At 41.2% G+C, this 16335-nt stretch overlaps 1 protein-coding gene across 1 annotated transcript; it reads left to right on the top strand.

The window, feature by feature from the left end:
- Positions 1-4209: 4209 nt before the first annotated feature.
- Positions 4210-14194, top strand: LOC127621336 (proline rich transmembrane protein 1B). The gene is made up of 4 exons (XM_052094896.1): positions 4210-4351; positions 7000-7568; positions 13515-13643; positions 13938-14194. Exons 1-4 carry the CDS (start codon positions 4342-4344, stop codon positions 14082-14084), a joined length of 855 nt encoding a protein of 284 aa, XP_051950856.1. The 5' UTR covers positions 4210-4341; the 3' UTR covers positions 14085-14194.
- The last annotated feature ends 2141 nt before the right edge of the window (positions 14195-16335 follow it).

Genomic DNA, 16335 nt, shown 5'->3' with positions numbered 1-16335 from the left:
GGGGTCAAAGGTCAACATTACACCCCCATACGACACAAAACATAGGTCAGCTGACCGCCTTTCATCCTGATAAAGTTTACCGCATAAAAGAGGCATGATTCATACGTCAATCAGGATGACCGCTTTTAAACATCGAGTAAACAAACATGATCAGTGAAGAGGCACAATTGAAGTGAATAGAAGTGAAGAGGATGTTTACGTAGTCGTCTTAAAGGCAGTGCAGCACAAAAACATCCGAATTCTAAGGGTCATAGAGAGGGTGGAAAATTATCAAATACAATGATTTTATAATATCATGAAATCTAATAAAAAGTCAAATTAATTTATAATATTTATAATTTTAATGAAATTAAAACGTAAAGTTATTTCTTACCAGAGGCACTTCTGTTGGCGCTGCGTCTACAGGAGCGGATGGATCGGAGGCAGTCCTCCGGCCCATGGCGGACGAAACGCCGCGCAGCATTTTTGGTGGACGGTAGGGGACTCCCCCGCCCCTGGCAGCGGTAACCGCTCCAGGCAGTTGGTTGGGAGCCCCTCCTTCCCTCGTGGCCGTTTCTCCGCTTCCATGGCGAGCAGGCTCCTCCGTCCTCCGGCGGATGGCCGCGGCTGCTCCGTTGGGGTGGATGGAAAAGCGGAAAGAACTCCACTATAGCGCATCCCTCCTCCTTCCTGGATTTCGGCACCAGTGTAAAGGGATTAATGGGCAAAGGAGGAGGCGAGAACCGGCTTGACAATATAAATTATATTTTAATTATAAACTGAACCAAAAAGACAAACACATACACAGGTGTCGGACAGCTGCCCGTAAATCTCTCTCACTGTCCCACTGCAGTCTCCAGTCGGTCTTTATCCCTCTCTGAGGCTTGATTAGCCTGATTAGGGGCCGGGTCTGCATATATATATATATATGGTTTATTTTTAGTGTAAAGTTAACTTAAAGACCCTTCAATCACTGTTGTATAACTGGGAGGTAAAACTACATGGGAAACACAAAAGTGCTTTACGGAGAGTTTGATAACGAGGGCAATAAATGAATCTGTTTTGGTGTCAACAAAGAGGTTTAACCAAACTAATCTGATTTGCTCAAAACACAACAAAAATAGCCGAATCATCCGTTCATAATGAACAGCTAGTTTATAGACATGGTGTCATGGTGGTTGTGCTTACACATGCAGTATAACGAGATTTACAAGAAGTTTACCAAGTCATTCCTGAACTATCAATTTCGAGATAAAACATAACCTATCACTAAAACAAAGGAAATGTGAGTGAGTCATTGGTGACTGTACTGATGTGTTTTGATCATATGCTGATTCACAGTCTTGTGCTGTAACACATGGACATTCAGCTCAGAAATATGGCCACAGAGAGCTGAAGAGTGGAGTAATCGGCTTCTAAATGAGTTTGTATGGTCGCTGATACCTCACAAAACTCCTCACGGATTCTCACAGAGAGGGAACAGACCTGGAAGACTGTGACTCAAAACCTTAAGTAGTCCTGCTTTGACGGGAATTGCATTAGGATAGTTTGATTGCATAAACATTGTGTCCAGATCCATACAGCTTAATGACAGAATTTTACTGCCATAATTATATCCTAGTCACTGTTAAACCAATATAATTAGGTTACCTAAACCATGGGAAAATTAAAAGGATTAGTTCTTCATCATTTATTCACACACATGTTGTTCCAAAAGCTCCGTGGAACACAAAATGCGAAATTTTGTAGATTTTTCTACCTATACCCATAGACTAGTACCCAAACTTGTCACAATTTAAAGAAAAGAAAACCCTAAAAGTACCCTAAAAGTAGTCGATTCGACTTGTTTGCTAGTACAGTACATTCCAAGTGTTCTGAAGTCATATTTGTGTGAGGAAAAGACTGAAATCCAAGTCTTTATTCATTGAAAATCATACCCGCTCTTAAGTTTTGTTTGTGCCACCAGACATTCTATGGCATTTTTAAACACTTAAAAAGTAGAGGGACTCAAAAAAATACCAAAAGGTCAACATATCTGGAGAACATCATGTGCATGCATAAAAATCCTGCAGGATAATGTCATTGAAATATACTATACTGATATTGTACTACATGACTTTCACATTGAACTGAGCATAGGACTTACTGAACACAATATTTCTGACCCCAGCATTCCACTAATCTTACAGTAGATGCATACAAGATGCGGTTTATTTAAATGTCAGCTAATTGGCTCCCTCTAGTGGTACTCTTAACAAAAGTAGAGTTGTGAGTTTTGTGACCATATTTATTAGGCAAATAAATAATCATTCTAGCTTCTAGTATGTAAGTCTGTAGTCTGAAGGTTTTACAGGCCCAACGGTCAGAAAAGACAGAGAGAAAAAACGTCAGATAGTCGATCACATTTCGTCAATGTAAGTCTATGGGACTTTTGTGATGTTTGATCTCCCACTACAAGAAAACCCTAAGTCGGATTGTGCTCAAAAATTGAGCACAATAAGTCAGAACAGTCTGAAGGTCAGTGAGAACTCACTGAGAATTTTGGCCTGTTTTTAAGTCCACTATGGGAAAATCTCAAAAGTCTGACCAATTAGAAAAGACACAGAAAGCAGAGTTAGAATAGTTTGAAGGTCTGTGCCAAGTTTGGGGGATGCAGCTTAAAAGCTCTAGGAGTTATTGCAGTCAGATATTTTCAACGGGAGTCACTGGGAATTTCGGGCCCATTATTAAGTCCGCTACAGGAAAAGAGCAAAAGTCCAACCAGTTGAAAATGACAAAGCAAGCCGAGTCAGAACAGATTGAAGGTTTGTGCCAAGTTCGGTGGATGTAGCTTGAAAGCTCTGCAGTTTAATATTATTAATGGGAGTTATTGGGAATATTGGCCTATTTTTATGCAACTGGAAAATTGCAAAAGTCCAACCAGTTGGAAAAGAAAAAGCAAGCCGAGTCAGAACAGTTTGAAGGTTTGTGCCAAGTTGGGTTGATCTAGATTGAAAGCTCTGGGACTTCTTGCATTCAGATATTTTCAGTGGGAGTTATTGGGAATTTTTGCCATTTTGAAGTCTGCAATGGGAAAATTGCATGTCCGACCAGTTAGAAAAGACACAGTAAGCTGAGTCAAAACAGTTTGAAGGTCTGTGCCAAGTTCGGTGGATGTAGCTTGAAAGCTCTGCAGTTAAATATTTTTAATGGGAGTCATTGGGAATATTGGCCTATTTTATGCCACTGGAAAATTGCAAAAGTCCAACCAGTTGGAAAATACAAAGCAAGCGGAGTCAGAACAGTTTGAAGGTTTGTGCCAAGTTGGGTTGATCTAGATTGAAAGCTCTGGGACTTCTTGCATTCAGATATTTTCAATGGGAGTTATTGGGAATTTTGGCCCATTTTTAAGCCCGCTATGGGAAAGCGCAAAAGTCTGACCAATTAGAAAAAACACAGAAAGCCAATTTAAAACATTTTGAAGCTTTGTGCCAAGCTGAGTGTAGCTTGTATGCTCTAGGATTTATTGTAGTCAGATATTTTCAATGGGAGTTATTGGGAATTTTTGCTTTTTGCTTTTAAGTCTGCAATGGGAAAATTGCATGTCCGACCAGTTAGAAAAGACACAGCAAGCTGAGTCAAAACAGTTTGAAGGTCTGTGCCAAGTTCGGTGGATGTAGCTTTAAGCTCTGCAGTTAAATATTTGTAATGGGAGTCATTGGGAATATTGGCCTATTTTTATGCAATAGGAAAATTGCAAAAGTCCAACCAGTTGGAAAAGACAAAGCAAGTCGAGCCAAAACAGTTTAAAGGTCTGTGCCATGTTCGGTGGATTGAAAGCTCTAGGAGGAGTTACAGTTGGAGATTTTAGTCTTTGTTTAGGGATTTTGGATAAACCGTAATAAGCTTAAAGTGCTAAATAAAATATTGGCTTTACTACAGACAAACCCGCCAACACCTAAAAGAACATTTTGTATATTTTGTGGACATTGATAAATGAGGAGATTCCAAAATGTTCCCAAAGGAGGTTTTGTCCGATTTTGCTCACTTCTGTGGAAAAATATGTAACTATTCAAACTACAGTAAACTTATAAGTGGATGTACAACATTTGCTCATAACAGGCCAGCACGGGCAGACGTAATATCAAGCGCACTCATAAACACACGCATGCATGCTAAAAAACAGGCCCACACACACACAGTCTGGCTTGTCAATTATTAAACAAACATGATACTGTTCAGAGTGAGACAGAGTGAGATTGCACGAGCCACAACTATCACATACACACATCTCATCCTAAACATTCCCACTGGATATTTCCCACTGGTTTCTGCTGCCGGATGACCACCTGATCTCTGACATTTGAGAGCAAAACACCCCTGATGGACGCAGGTAAAAGTAGTTTTTGTCATATAATCACACTTTCTGTCAGGTTTACTTCATGGAAACTTCTGTTTAGCTTCTAACGTCATAATACAGGCTGGCTGGAAGTTTTCCAAAGACCTCTGGTGGTTTTGTAAATATTTATTATGTAGACAAGGACAAAATGACTACAAGAATAAAAAGGCACGCATGAAATAAGAACTGATAAAACATCTACTTTTCTTTTGCAAATGTGCTTCAATTATGTTATGTTTCTGAAAATGCATAATGTTCTGAGCTGAGCTATGGTGCATTAAAACATGCTTACTTTTTACACCTCTCCTACCTTAGTGAGGGATGCATCATTTGTATTAATATTTTCACTCTATATAGACTAGTATTGTAATAGTGCACACTGGCCGAACTTTCAATAGTATTTGAGTTGTGTTGTGTTCATTTGATGCGAGTCAGTTCAATACTGAATAAGAAACTCAATGAGGCTTGACCAGCATCTACTGGAGATCATTACTGACTAACAGACTAAATTAATCAGTTCTAGCATCTCGGCAGCAAGATGAAAATTGGGTCACCATTGAGCATCTTGAAGAATGACCATTAAAACCTGATCACTTTCAATGATTTCCATTTCGGTGCCTTAAAAGAGGCTTATATGTCCAGACTGAATTATTTATTGGCTGTTTCAGAGGTGAAGGTTTCTCTCCAAGAGTTTCCTACAGCATTGAGCTCTTTCAGTGAGGTTTCAAGTATCTTGGAGGTGAAGTTTCATTAGCGGCACCAAACTGAATAGCAAAAATCACTCAAATTTGGAAATAAAAAGAAAATATGAGTGGTGCATTCCAACTTGCCCCTGTTTTCCATTGTTTAACCAGATAGTCTCGCCCCAAACTCATGCCATTGGTTGATTTAGAAGCTGACATGTCAGAGTTTACACTCTTCAGAAAGTCAATATAAAAAAGGGCGATTTTTGGTGGGAAAAAGTAGCATATTAAATGTCAAAGCTTGCAAACAGGTCACACCTCTAGTAACAATTTTGGAAAGCAATTTAGCAATTTTCTAATTAATTATGTTGTTGATGATTTTTAAATTCACAGCAAGTTTACGGTTAAAAATATATATATATATATTTGTTTTATGATATTAGTGATATATGGAAAATACTACATTGTAAATGGATGGGTATTTTTTCATTGTTATGATGATTGGGTTGATTGGATACTATTGGCACTTTTCCACTGCACGGTACAACTTGACTCGCCTCAACTATATTCGCTTTACTTTTCTGAGCTTGCATTTCCACTGCAGTTTAGTGCCACCTCAACGTGGGTGGGATTATAGGATGATCGTCATAGTTGTGCCGCCTCTACTGCCGTGACATCATCTTAAACACGACACAAATATTACTGACCATAAACAATATCACAACCACTAGCTGTTAGCTATTAGCTCATTGTGCTGCATAAAGCAGTTGTTGCATGGTGATTTTACACAAGTGTAACAGTTAAATTGGCCTGGTTGTTTTAGAAGCAAGCTTTTTAGTAGCTGGTCAACTAAATAAACTGAAGCTTTCAAGCAGAGTATAGAGTTAATGTAACAAAACGTACCATCCTCCATCGTGGATGTGCCAGTCCAAGGCACTCTCCCTCCCATTGCTCGCCGGTTTAGATAGCGTCCATTTGGTTGATCCACTTCCACTTTTCCTTGATGGTTCTGTAGTCACTTTTAAGTTTCCCTACAATGTTGGTAGGTCACCGGACCGGTAGCCATGTCCGACCAACAGCTGATACGCTTCCTAAGAGACATTTTCGTTTCGCTCATCGCAAATTAGTGGACCGTCTGCACCTCGTTTATTGACCACGCCGTGGTTTAGCGCACAGCCATCTCTTTTTTCACAATACAAAAGTCGCTTGAACAAATTATACTGTTATTGCTGTTGCTAACTTTAAAACTAGAGCGTTGATGTTGTGTGTCGGAAATCCAGTGATGCTGGTATTGACGATTCTCTCTGACCAATCAGAAATCTGCACGATTGTTTGTCATCACATTTTGTATCGCCTCGGCTCACTTGGAACCTCGACTGAGGTGGTACTAAAAAGGGTATCAGGTACCAGGTACTATCCACAGTAGAAAAACCCCAAAATAGCAAGCAGAGTCAAATTGAGTCGAGTTGTACCGTGCAGTGGAAAAGCCCCAAATGACACCTGGGACGGAGAGGATTGGCGACCTTCATGTACACATGTTAAGTTTGTGCATTTGTACAGAGATGATTTCACCTCTAAAGAACAATTGTGTCAAAAAATGACCAAAACAATTACTAAAACCGCAATTGCGAGTGGGGTGGCCAATGGAGCCAGGCTTCGGTCCATGGTGGCAACGGCGACCCCTGGCCACCCCCTAGCTCCACCACTGGAAAGCATACGATAAGATTTGGTTAGAAACAAATTGAAATCGAATGTATTTAGTGAAAATGTTCACTGACCGTTGATCTGTGTGCGGTCATGATAGGACACGAGAGCAACAGTTCACGCCTGTAGCCTCCTCTATGTTTCTGTTCAATTTCCGAGTACTTTGTTGAAAAAAATAAGGCTGCCATTGTATATCTTAAATTAGCGCAACATTTTTTGGTTAAAAATCTCTCTCTCTTGTTCTTCCATCATCAGTCACTCCACCAAACATTCCAGATGATTTGAGTCGGCTCCATTCCTCTTCCTCTGGGCAGAGAGGGGTCATGACCTTACCCATCGTACCAGCATATGACTCGGTCAGCATCCTCACCAGCGGCCAGGCCAACGACATGGACAGCATCCAGACCTCCCACCCGGTAACCGATGGTGACAGCATCCAAACAGCCCATCCTGCATATGACACCGACAGCAATCAAACGGCAAACCTGGCGTATGAGACGGACAGCAACCGGACCCTGAACCCGGCGTTTGACACAGACAGCACACACACACTCCACCCGGCGTACACTCTCGAAAGAATGAACATGGAGGGAGTGCCAGGTCCAACTGGAGGTGACGGTCCAACCACCAGCCTTTCACTGAACCCCTCGATGGACCCACCCCCATACAGCCCACCTGACCCGAAAACAGCATACCTCATGTACCCATCTCCAATGCCCCATTATGCCAACCAGCCTGTGATCGCATGCCAGCCGGGGGCAAATCAACCTGCTTTCTATCAGCCCACCTTCCTGCCACCCTCCACCTACCCATCTTATACTATAGTAAGATTACAACTTTATCTTTAATACTGACAGACACATTTAATACTCTACTCTAGCTACGCTATACTGCCTGTCAAAGGGAAAATGCAGTAACTACACAAACACTTTAACTATTTGATTGTCCAGTGAAATCTGGATACAAAAATAGTTCCATTCAGTTTTCTCTGAATCCAAACATAGTTGAGCCAAACCCATCTGCTTACAGGACAGGTCATGGTTGAAGAAACCTGTTTTCAGTCATAACTCAATTTTGACAAAATGTGTTGTTTCTGCGTTTTGCCTTTGCAGTGGGCAGTGTAGTAAGATCACAAATGTATCTTTAAGACTCATAAATGTAATGCTATTACAGCTATATTAAACTGACCCAAGTAGAATCCAAACTTATTATTAATTATTATAACACTGCTCTCTGGAATATTTTATTCGGATTAGTCAATTGCTCAGTCCAGCGGTCTGATATTTCTGAATAACAACCGCACATCCAGGGATAAAGTGACAGCAGGCCGCTCATCAGGGCATTGCGAGACGTCTTTCCTACTTGTCGTATCACTCTGCGATCTCTACAAGTAATCTAATAAAATAGTTAAGACTGAAATCAATGTTTCATGTCCATGTATTTATTGATTCAGCAAGTAGACTTGTAATAAGCAAGATAATAAGCAGTCAGATGGTTATTTTCTCAAAATAAACACCAACAGAACTCTGACGCAAACCGGATTTGACATTTCTTCTTCTCACATAATAATAAATAACTCAAATCAATATTTCATGTCCATTCATTTTTTTCATTTGGAAAGTAATTGTGTAATAATCGCGATAATGACGAGTCCGACAGATCTTTTCGTAAAATAAACACTCACGCTAAACGGAGGTGGAATTCAGCTGTTTCTGAAGAATCCATGGTTTATTTGAAAGTTGTGTACTTAACGGGATAATGTACAGTCAAACGGTCATTATCGAAAATGAACAAGAATGATATAGCTGCAGGTAGAACTCCAAAAAAGGGGCAGGAGCTACACACCACTATCAAAGATATAGGGAGCCTCTAACCTAACACTTTGTTGGTGCAATCCCTTTTGGAGCAACCATGATGTAATCCCACCCTTTTTGGTATTTGGAGAACACTGGACTGCAGCATTACCTATGCAGATTATGTAGCTTATTACATGGACCATTATTTCGGACCATTAAATGGCAATTAAATAATGATTATAGTTGAAATGATGTTATGTACCAAACAAATCTCCTTTTTGGGAGCCCGCCTCTACTCACGAGCGAGCGCGTTCAGGCCATTCTACAATTTCTGTCCCAGTTCAAACTGGGGAGAACACTTCCACTGAAGCTGTTTCAAAAAGCATTGGGGTTTAGTTGGCGGCATTCGCCGTCATTCCGTTAAGTCTTTTACACATGAGACCTCTTCAGTGCTGGCTCAAGCACCATGTGCCAAGACATGCTGGTGGTTACTACGGATGCTTCCAGCACAGGCTGAGGGGCGTGTGCGATGGACGGCCAGCTTTTGACACCTAGACAGGTGCGAGGAGGGCATGACACATCAACTGCCTAGAGCAATCGACTGTATTCATAACCTTGAAGGATTTTTAGTCCTAAATAGCAAACTGTCCTGTTCTGGTTCGCTCAGACAACATGACAGTTGTGGCGTATATAAACCACCAAGGCGGAATTCATTCACTGCCATTAATGAGACTGACGTGTCACCTCCTCCTGTGGAGCGAGCGTCATCTCCTTTCACTGAGAGTGACATATGTCCCAGGCCATCTGAATTACAGTGCAGACCTATTGTCACTCCAAGGGGTGATACCAGGCGAATGGAGAATTCATCCACAAACTGTTCTGAGATTTTAGGAAATATGTGGTAAAGCAGAAATCAATCTATTTGCCTCAGTGGAGAATGCACACTGTCCCCTATAGATCTCAAAGTCCCAAGCCAAAAACACAAATATGTGTTTCCCCCGATGTGCCTAATTTACTCCTAATTTGTCATATGTCTGAGAGGACAAAGAAAAGATTCTATTGGTTGTGCCTAAATAGCCATTTAGCCATGGTTTCCGGAAATTATAGAGATGTTATACAGCTCACCATTGGAAATATAGTTGAGTAGAGATCTCCTCTCTCAAGCACAAGGCACAATCTGGCATCCCCAGCCCAAGCCATGGAACCTGCATGTGAACTGATGCATTCAATCATGAACACCATTTTACAGGCCAGAGCGACATCCACGCGATGCCTCTACGTGCTAAAATTGAATGTGTTCACCGATTGGTGTCTTTCACATGGCAAAGACCAGGTAAACTACCCCATACATTAAATTATCATATTTTGTCAAGAGCGAATAGACACAGAACTCACTCCGTTAACGCTCAAAGTTTATGTGGCGACTATATCTGGGTATTACGCACCTGAAGCCGGCACCACTATAGGCCAAAATGATTTCATCATAAAGTTCCTTAGAGGAGCAAGATGATTACATACACCTTGGCCAGCTAGAGTCCCAACTTGGGGCCTAACTTTGGTCCTAAATGCACTCGAAGGGCCCCCCTTCAAGCCTTTGGACTTTGATTTGCGCATCTCCATTAAGACCGCACTACTAAGGCCTGGGTAGCTCAGCAAGTAAAGACACCGACTACCACACCTGGTGTCACAATTTCAAATCTAGGGCATGCTGAGTGACTCCAGTCAGGCTTCCTAAGCAACCAATTGGCTCGATTGCTAGGGTGGGTAGAGTCACGTTGGGTTGACCTCCTCGTGGTCAATATAATGTGGTTCTCACTATCAGTGGGGCATGTGGTGAGTTGTGAGTGGATGCCGCAGAGAATAGTGCGAAGCCTCCACATGCGCTAGGTCTCCGTTGTAATGTGCTCAACAAGCCATGTGATAAGATGTGTGGATTGATGGTCTCAGACGCAGGGGCAACTGAGATTCGTCCTCCACCAGCCGTATGCGAGTCACTATGCCACCACAAGGACATAAAGCGCATTGAGAATTGGGCATCAAAATTGGGGAGAAAGGGGGAGGAAAAAAAAATGATTGCACTACTGCTGGCTCTGGCCTCAGTAAAACAGGTTGTGACTTATGTGCTCTATCAATTGGCAATTCATGTTTGGAGTTTGGCCCTGATCTTTCAAAAGCCACTGCCAAACCCAGAAAAGGCTATGTGCCTAAGGTTCTAACTACACCCTTCAGAGCGCATGTGGTTCATCTTCAAGCCTTCTTCCCTCCTCCATTTTATTCAGATGAGGAAAAATCCTTGCATTTGTTATGTCCTGTGTGGGCGCAACACGCATACGTTAAATGCACCCGCCAATTCAGACTGTCTGATCAGCTCTTTGTGTGCTACGGAGGATGCACCAAAGCAATGTCCGTCTCCAAGAAAAGACTTTCTTGCTGGATCGTCTTGCTGGATCGCAATTGCCCTGGCTTACAAGTCGCAAGTAGCGGGGTAAGATTTGCCCAATTGGTGTTAAAGCACACTCGACTAGAGGCATGGCCTCTTCTTGGGCATGGACAAATGGTGTCTTTACAAGACATATGTTTTGCAGCAGGATGGTCTTCTCAAAACACATTCATAAGGTTTTAGAACCTAGACATAACGTCTCTCTCTTCACCATTCCTCTCTGTTTAGAGTGCTTGGGGGGTTGGTGTCAGTGGATTTCTTCGGTCATGTGGATTTCAACGATGCTAGTTTTTCCCAATTTGGACATACTGCCTATCCGCTACATTGACATTTACTAAAAAAAAATATATATATATATATTTTAAATACATTCTTGGATTTCAAAGAAAATTGGTATGCATCATCAGCATCATGTCCTGATGCTACTTGAGCAGTTTGGAGACAGTGCCATCTATATAACCCACACTTGTCTCAGGAAGTCTCTTTGCCACTTAATAGGCATGTAAACTGAGTGGCTCTGTGTCAAAGCACTGATTTATTGTTTGAGTTGTTGTGGGTGCGATTCCCAGGTGGACCAGTGTTAGAGATGATGTTATATTGTACTGGAGATCTTTGTTACTGAAACGTTGCACGGTTTATCACAGATAATTTTTGTTTTAAGGTATACTTCTTGAGGTCCGAGGGAGTTGTACCTGGAACCGTCATGTCCTGCCGGAGATAGGAGGCAGGGGCGAGGAGCCTACCCCCATGCGGGACAGGGCTCAACTTGTGGTGGTGGGGTGGTGGAGGTTGCAGTGTTAGCACACTGAAACAGCAATGTGATAGATTGTGAGCAGACATATAAAGCAATGGCTTACGTGTGATTGGCTAGGAGTTACCCAGCTAATGATGTGATGATGTACAGCTGCTAGTCTTCCCACTAGAACTACGCTGCCCTTCCATTTCTGTTTAGCATGGTTATCATGCTACATGCTATAATAGATTAGCATGATAATTGGTTAGCATGTTAACTGTTGGATCTGCAGAAAATATATTATTTAGCAGAGATGAGCCACTTCTAATAAAATTAATGGGAGAAATTGTAAAGCTCAACCAAGGAGCTCCGAGTGCCCAACAGTCAACGGATGTAGATAGGAAGTCCTGCCTTACAGTTAAAAAAGGCAATCACCTTTTGGATACAGACATCACCTGTCAATCAACTCTAGAACGTGCATGCGCATTAGCTATACACACCGGGAACATTTCATTTTTTAGCGTAATATGACGATAAGAATCCCAATTTATGATTACACTATTGTCAGATTTTACTGCTGATTTAAAATATGTTCTTTGATCACAATCTTAGCCAAATGTTTTTGAAATTTTGTTTGTTTTTCTCCATTCAAGTAGATAGGAGCTGCACTGTCATAACTGGAAATATCCTATCGAGAGCATCCCAAAGATGACCAGCAGAGGACCGACTTGCTAGAAAGACTTTGGTTTTCTGTCTTATAAGGCTGTTTGATCACAGCGCTATCCGTAGGGCAACATTAGTTTAGCATGTTAATTGGTTAGCAAGCAAAGCATCGAAAGGTTGCAGTTAAATACATCGTGACCAGTCTGTTCTTTCTTTCTGCTGTGTTTGATATCAGCCTTATCGGCTCTACACCATTTTTAATTATTTTTCTTTTTCATTTAAAAATCTGCTTACTCTAAGCTTGGTATGATTCTTCAGCAACTGTGGCAATGTGGTCCAGTGGTAAGGTGCACCATACCTGCGTGCTTTGGAGATCGAAAGGTTGCCGTTTGTGCTAGAAACAAAATAAGTTGTTTTAGTCTGATTACTCTACTTTAAATGAACCCCTGTACATTATAACTCTGATTACTCCCATTACAGTAGCTGCCATCTTGGATAATGATGTTTACAGTTTAAAAGTTTCACATCCTTCAAACTTTGTCCGATTTGTCCAAACAATGGCTCAAAATAATTTCAAGACCGAGCCGCACATAAATGACAGTAAATAATTTTGATTTACGCCTATGTTTAAAAGTTACGGCAGTGCAAATTAATCAAGGTGGATGTAAAACTGAATGCAAGGCTGTATCTCGGCAACGGTTTGTCCCATCAAAACGAAACTTGGTATGCTTAATCTGGACCATGGTCTGAAGGTGCACGCAAAGCTTGGAGACAGCACCACCTATGGGTCAAGAGTGAGAAAGCACTAGTTTATAGTTTCAAGGCTCGTGGGTTTGAATCTCCACCTCGACAAATCATGCAGTTAAAATTTCTCTGAACCGCGAAATGGCCGAATGTGCCGCGATAAGCTAAAATGAGTTGTGCAAGAACGGACCACAAAACGGTACCACGATATGCAGAAAAGGACAGCGCTCATCAACCTTGGGCTCAACAACCCAAAACAACAACTTTTGCCGATTTCTCTTCCCAGTCCAGCCCTGAGTATTGGGATTTTACCCTCCTTCAAAAGTATTATTTCCACACTGCAAACGTCTCTACGACGCTGCAATGCTTCTGAATCTCTAAATCTGTATTCCAGTACATGAACGGACCTCCACTGGGAGAAGAGCAACCGACGTTACCCAAAGATTACCTGGTGGAGTCTCTTCTCGTCACCATCTTCTGCTGTATAATGAGCGGTCTCGTCGCAGTCATGTATTCTTATGAAGTAAGCACACCTGCAATATATATATATATATATATATATGCATATCTCCAAATACATAGTGTTTATATAGTGTATACAAACTCTTTATAACAAAAATTTTAAAATACTCAAATTACTGACTCCATTCAAACTTAACAAGCTAAGTTTGAAGTCTGTATGATAATTGGTTCAAGCAGAATTTAAATAGATTATATAAACAGAGTTTTAATGCAGAATATCAATACAGCACAACAGAATTTATTGTAATAATTATGTTCATGGATTGCAACCTACTGACCTCTGACCTCTCTGCAGACCCGTGCAGCGTTGGCGAGGGGTGATATCCGCGAAGCAGAGAAAACGTCCCAGAAGGCTCGTCTGCTAGTTATTTTCAGTTTAATGTTTGGCATATTTTTGTTTTTGGGGTGGATTATTTATGTGGTAATAGCACTCTGTGCATAGAAATACTGATTACTAAAATATAAAACTATTTATTGTGTAATTTCTGGGAAGAAATGTGTTTCTACTGCATGAGCAGGAACAGAATGCATTAATAAAAGACTTTCATGTTGTGTGATTTTCATAGTGAAGTCTTTTAAACCAATTCCACCTCTGCTCATATTTCATCATATAGTGTTTCAGTGATGAAAATGAGTTTAGAGACTAGAAGGGAAATCTCTACGTGCTTTCATTAGAAAATCATTGATAGAGTTGTATTTACAATTACGGTTCCATTGTATTTGTTCCTAGAAATTGAAACCACTGGCAATAAAACCTGTACTTTGTTCCTTATACTTCCGTAATAAGTATTATTGAAATATTCAGTCTTTCCGTGTTTGTCGTTTAAGTGTTTGTGCTTGAGCACTATATTTTTTAATAGTTTTATTTTGTTAGTTTCACCCTGTAACAGTGAATAATACAATAAAATTCCAGTAGCACAATGTTGTTTATGTTTAAAATATAAGTGAAGACCTTGAGAGAGTTATTCGTCTCAGGTGGTAGAGCGGGTCGGCCACTAATCGCAGGGTTGTTGGTTCGAATCCCGGCCCACACGACTCCACATGCCGAAGTGTCCTTGGGCAAGACACTGAACCCCAAGTTGCTCCCAATGGCAGGCTAGCACCTTACATAGCAGCTCTGCCGCCATTGGTGTGTGAGTGTGTGTGTGAATGGGTGAATGAGTCACAATGTGAAGCGCTTTGAATACCGTTAAGGTTAAAAAGGCGCTATATAAGTGCAGAACATTTACCATTCTCTTCGTATGGCTTGGAGAGCCACCAATAAATACACTGAAGTGTAACAATCAAGTGACCAACAGAGTGTCAGAAGAGAGTTTTCCCTCAAAAACAAGTGCTATGTTCGGAATAGCATACAAAACAGTATGTATATACAGTACTGTGCAAAAGTCAGATGTTTCACAAAAACATTTGTCTTAAGATGGTTATTTTGGTTATAACTTTCCATTTCGTGGCAAATTAATTGGTAACACTTTACAATAAGTTTCCATTCGTTAATGTTAGTTCATGTTTACTGCATTGTTTAACTCTCACGTGTGTTACCATGATGGCGTTTAGTGCTTGTGCGAGTGTCTCTAAATGTCTCTATATGTTTATTGGTCATTGCTCCTGGAAGAGCCACTATTGATGAACTTCATGTCATCATGTGCCCTTCTGTAGTTACTACGGTGATTAACAAATACCTTATAAAGTAAACAGATTTTTACAGTTTCAAAAGGCTAATATCAAGTTTATGGCATTTTTTTTACTGTAAATTTCACGTGACTCGTTGTGCATGACACCGCGGAGACTCACAGCATGTGGAGGCTCATGCTACTCTCCACGATCCAACACACAACTCACCACACGCCCCACTGAGAGAACCACTAATCACCACCACGAGGAGGTTACCTCATGTGACTCTACCCTCCCTAGCATCCGGCCCAATTTGGTTGCTAAGGAGACCTGGCTGGAGTCACTCAGCACACCCTGGATTCAAACTCTTGACTCCAGCGGTGATGGTCAGCGTCAGTACTCGCCGAGATCCCCAGACCCCTGCACTCGCTCAACTCACACTTGTGTATCAACTAAGGGAGCACAATCATATTGATCAAATAAAAATCGTGTTTGAAACATAAGCTGCAAAAGAACAGAAACTGTGATTGAATTACTAATAAAGAAAGATTAATTCCTTGAATAACATCATTGCAGGAAAATGTAACTTATTAACACACACACACACACACACATACTCTCTCATACACACACTAACACACACAAACACACACACTCTCTCTCTCATACATGCGCACACACACACTATCTCATACACACACACTCTCTCTCTCATACACACACTAACACACACAAACACACACACTCTCTCTCTCATACATGCGCACACACACACACACACACACACACTATCTCATACACACACTAACATACACAAACACACACACTCTCTCTCTCATACACGTGCATACACACACGCTCTCATACACACACTAACATACACAAACACACACACTCTCTCTCTCATACACGCACAATCTCATACACACACACTCACTCACACTCTCTCTCTCTCATACACACACACTCACTCACTCATACTCACTCACACACACTGTCTCACACTCACACACATACACACACTCTCTCATACACGCACACACACACTCATACTCTCACACACACACACTCTCTCTCTCATA

The sequence above is a fragment of the Xyrauchen texanus genome, chromosome 27 (genome assembly GCF_025860055.1).
Source record: "Xyrauchen texanus isolate HMW12.3.18 chromosome 27, RBS_HiC_50CHRs, whole genome shotgun sequence".
Lineage (NCBI taxonomy): Eukaryota > Metazoa > Chordata > Actinopteri > Cypriniformes > Catostomidae > Xyrauchen > Xyrauchen texanus.
The sequence above is the reverse complement of the archived record's forward strand: the minus strand, read 5'-3'. Positions and strand labels throughout refer to the sequence as shown.

Bases quoted from the DNA above. Each gene is read 5' to 3' on its own strand.
- LOC127621336 (XM_052094896.1), top strand. The intron at 7,569-13,514 runs GTAAGATTACAA...TCTGTATTCCAG, and splicing joins CCTACCCATCTTATACTATA to TACATGAACGGACCTCCACT. The intron at 13,644-13,937 runs GTAAGCACACCT...ACCTCTCTGCAG, and splicing joins CAGTCATGTATTCTTATGAA to ACCCGTGCAGCGTTGGCGAG.